The sequence below is a fragment of the Micromys minutus genome, assembly GCF_963924665.1.
Source record: "Micromys minutus genome assembly, chromosome: 27".
Classification (NCBI taxonomy): Eukaryota; Metazoa; Chordata; class Mammalia; order Rodentia; family Muridae; genus Micromys; species Micromys minutus.
In genome coordinates, this window is record NC_137962.1 from 38,879,424 (window position 1) to 38,882,113 (window position 2,690).

The 2,690-nt window shown below is 56.8% G+C and overlaps 1 protein-coding gene across 1 annotated transcript; it reads left to right on the forward strand.

The window, feature by feature from the left end:
* Positions 1 to 334: 334 nt before the first annotated feature.
* Positions 335 to 1,672, forward strand: KCNJ4 (potassium inwardly rectifying channel subfamily J member 4; the record flags this gene model as incomplete). The annotated part of the gene is made up of 1 exon (XM_080939190.1): positions 335 to 1,672. The coding sequence occupies one exon, from the start codon at positions 335 to 337 to the stop codon at positions 1,670 to 1,672; it is 1,338 nt and encodes a 445-aa protein (XP_080795316.1).
* Between the last annotated feature and the right edge of the window lie 1,018 nt (positions 1,673 to 2,690).

Sequence of the window (2,690 nt, forward strand, 5' to 3'; positions counted from 1 at the left end):
TACACATATAGAAGCTTCCAGAACAGTGACAAGCTGGAAGGGCCACACTGACCAGGAGTAGGATCTGGATCCTATTCTTTGTTGGTCAGACCCCAGTCCAGGGTGTTGGATCAGCCTTGGGGACACAGGCTTAGGCCTGGTCTCCAAACCAACTCTCTGCCACAACCCCTCTGAGAGTCAAAGGAAGTCTTGCAGTCTTGTGTAGGATTTTCTGGTCCTGAGAGTCTGGCGGGTGGTCTCTTTACAATACCTCTCGCTCTCCAGCACCTGACCTGTCCCTTGTCCCCCACAGGCCCTGCATCTCCCCAGGTGACCACGACGACGGCCTCAGGTCATGCACGGACACAGCCGAAACGGGCAGGCCCACGTGCCCAGGCGGAAACGCCGCAACCGCTTTGTCAAGAAGAACGGCCAGTGTAACGTCTACTTTGCCAACCTGAGCAACAAGTCCCAGCGCTACATGGCAGACATCTTCACCACCTGCGTGGACACGCGCTGGCGCTACATGCTAATGATCTTCTCCGCGGCCTTCCTCGTTTCCTGGCTCTTTTTCGGCCTCCTCTTCTGGTGCATCGCCTTCTTCCACGGTGACCTGGAGGCTAGTCCCTCGGTGCCCGCTGCAGGAGGCCCGGGGGGCAATGGTGGGGCAACCCCGACAGCCCCCAAACCCTGCATCATGCATGTAAACGGCTTTTTGGGAGCCTTCCTATTCTCGGTGGAGACACAGACGACCATTGGCTACGGGTTCCGGTGTGTGACAGAGGAATGCCCTTTGGCGGTCATCGCTGTCGTCGTCCAGTCCATTGTGGGCTGTGTCATTGACTCCTTCATGATTGGCACAATCATGGCCAAGATGGCACGGCCCAAGAAGCGGGCGCAGACCCTGCTGTTCAGCCACCACGCCGTCATCTCCGTGCGTGACGGCAAGCTTTGCCTCATGTGGCGTGTGGGCAACCTGCGCAAGAGCCACATCGTGGAGGCTCATGTCCGGGCCCAGCTCATCAAGCCCTACATGACACAGGAAGGTGAGTACCTACCACTGGACCAGCGGGACCTCAACGTGGGCTATGACATCGGCCTGGACCGCATCTTCTTGGTGTCACCTATCATCATAGTGCATGAAATCGATGAGGACAGTCCACTCTACGGCATGGGCAAGGAGGAGCTGGAGTCGGAGGACTTTGAGATTGTGGTCATCCTGGAGGGTATGGTGGAGGCCACAGCCATGACCACACAGGCCCGCAGCTCCTACCTGGCCAGCGAGATCCTGTGGGGTCACCGGTTCGAGCCTGTGGTCTTCGAGGAGAAGAGTCACTACAAGGTGGACTACTCACGGTTCCACAAGACCTACGAGGTGGCTGGCACTCCTTGCTGCTCTGCCCGTGAGCTTCAAGAGAGCAAGATCACGGTGCTGCCCGCCCCACCGCCCCCTCCTAGTGCCTTCTGCTATGAGAATGAGCTGGCCCTCATGAGCCAGGAAGAAGAAGAGATGGAAGAGGAGGCTGCGGCTGCGGCAGCCGTGGCTGCGGGCCTGGGCCTGGAGGCAGGTTCCAAAGAGGAGGCGGGCATTATTCGGATGCTTGAGTTTGGCAGCCACCTGGATCTGGAGCGCATGCAAGCCGCCACCCTTCCGCTGGACAATATTTCCTACCGCAGGGAGTCTGCCATCTGACCTCCAGGCCCTGCCCTCCTCTGTTCCTGCAAGAGCCACTGCCAGGGGTGGGACATCAGGACAAGCCTTCCACTCTTAGGACAGAGTTGAACACGGCTCTGTGGACCTGGAGGAAGGTGGGGGCTTCAAAGACTGAGATCCCTTCCAGTTGACTGCAGGGTCCAGGACTGGGAAGAACCCAGGTACTTGGCCCTGATGGCCTGGGCCCCCTGGCATCTCCCCACGGTGGCTCTGGGCCCCCAGACCTTTCACCCTTTCCCCAATGACCCTTCAAGGATGTACCCCTTTTGTTCTCAGGACCTTGGGGAAGGCGGCTGGACTGCTGGGGGGGTGGGCATCATGGGGTTCTGGGTGGGCAGGGTGGGTCTGGGGGGAGGGGGAAGGGTGTGTTTCTTTTGCATGACTGTGGTCTGTGCTCTTGACTCTTGTTTGTAAATATCTATAAATGGAAGAGATGGAGACACAAGTCCACCTCTGCCCATTTCTACCTGTGAGACAGAGAGAGGCCGCCACCCCTCTCTGTGCACCCCCATCCAGCCTCAGCCCTACCCAGATGGCTGGTCCCTTGAGACCTTTGAAGCCGGCTCTATATGGTGTTGGGTTTGAGTACAAAGGGGACTCAGAGGTGCAATGAGTCCCCCTCCCTCCTTGCAGTCCCCAGATTGATGATGGCGTTTGTAACTATTTTTAATAAAGCATATGGTCCACTAGAAGTAGGCTGGTAGAGAGAGGTGAGAGAGAGAGAGAGAGAGAGAGAGAGAGAGAGAGAGAGAGAGAGAGAGAGCAAGCATGCATGTGGGTATCTTTAAAACTGTTTTGTGTGTGTGTGTGTGTGTGTGTGTGTATGCAGGTGCACATGTGTATCCTTGTGGAAGACAAAGGACAATCTCAGGTGTTGTCCCTCAGGAGCCATCCACCATCCACCCTTCCTTAAAAGATTTATTTTCATTTGCATTTGCATGAGTTTTCCCCCCTGCATGTGTGTGTGTGCATCTGATTCCTGCAGAAGCCAAACGGG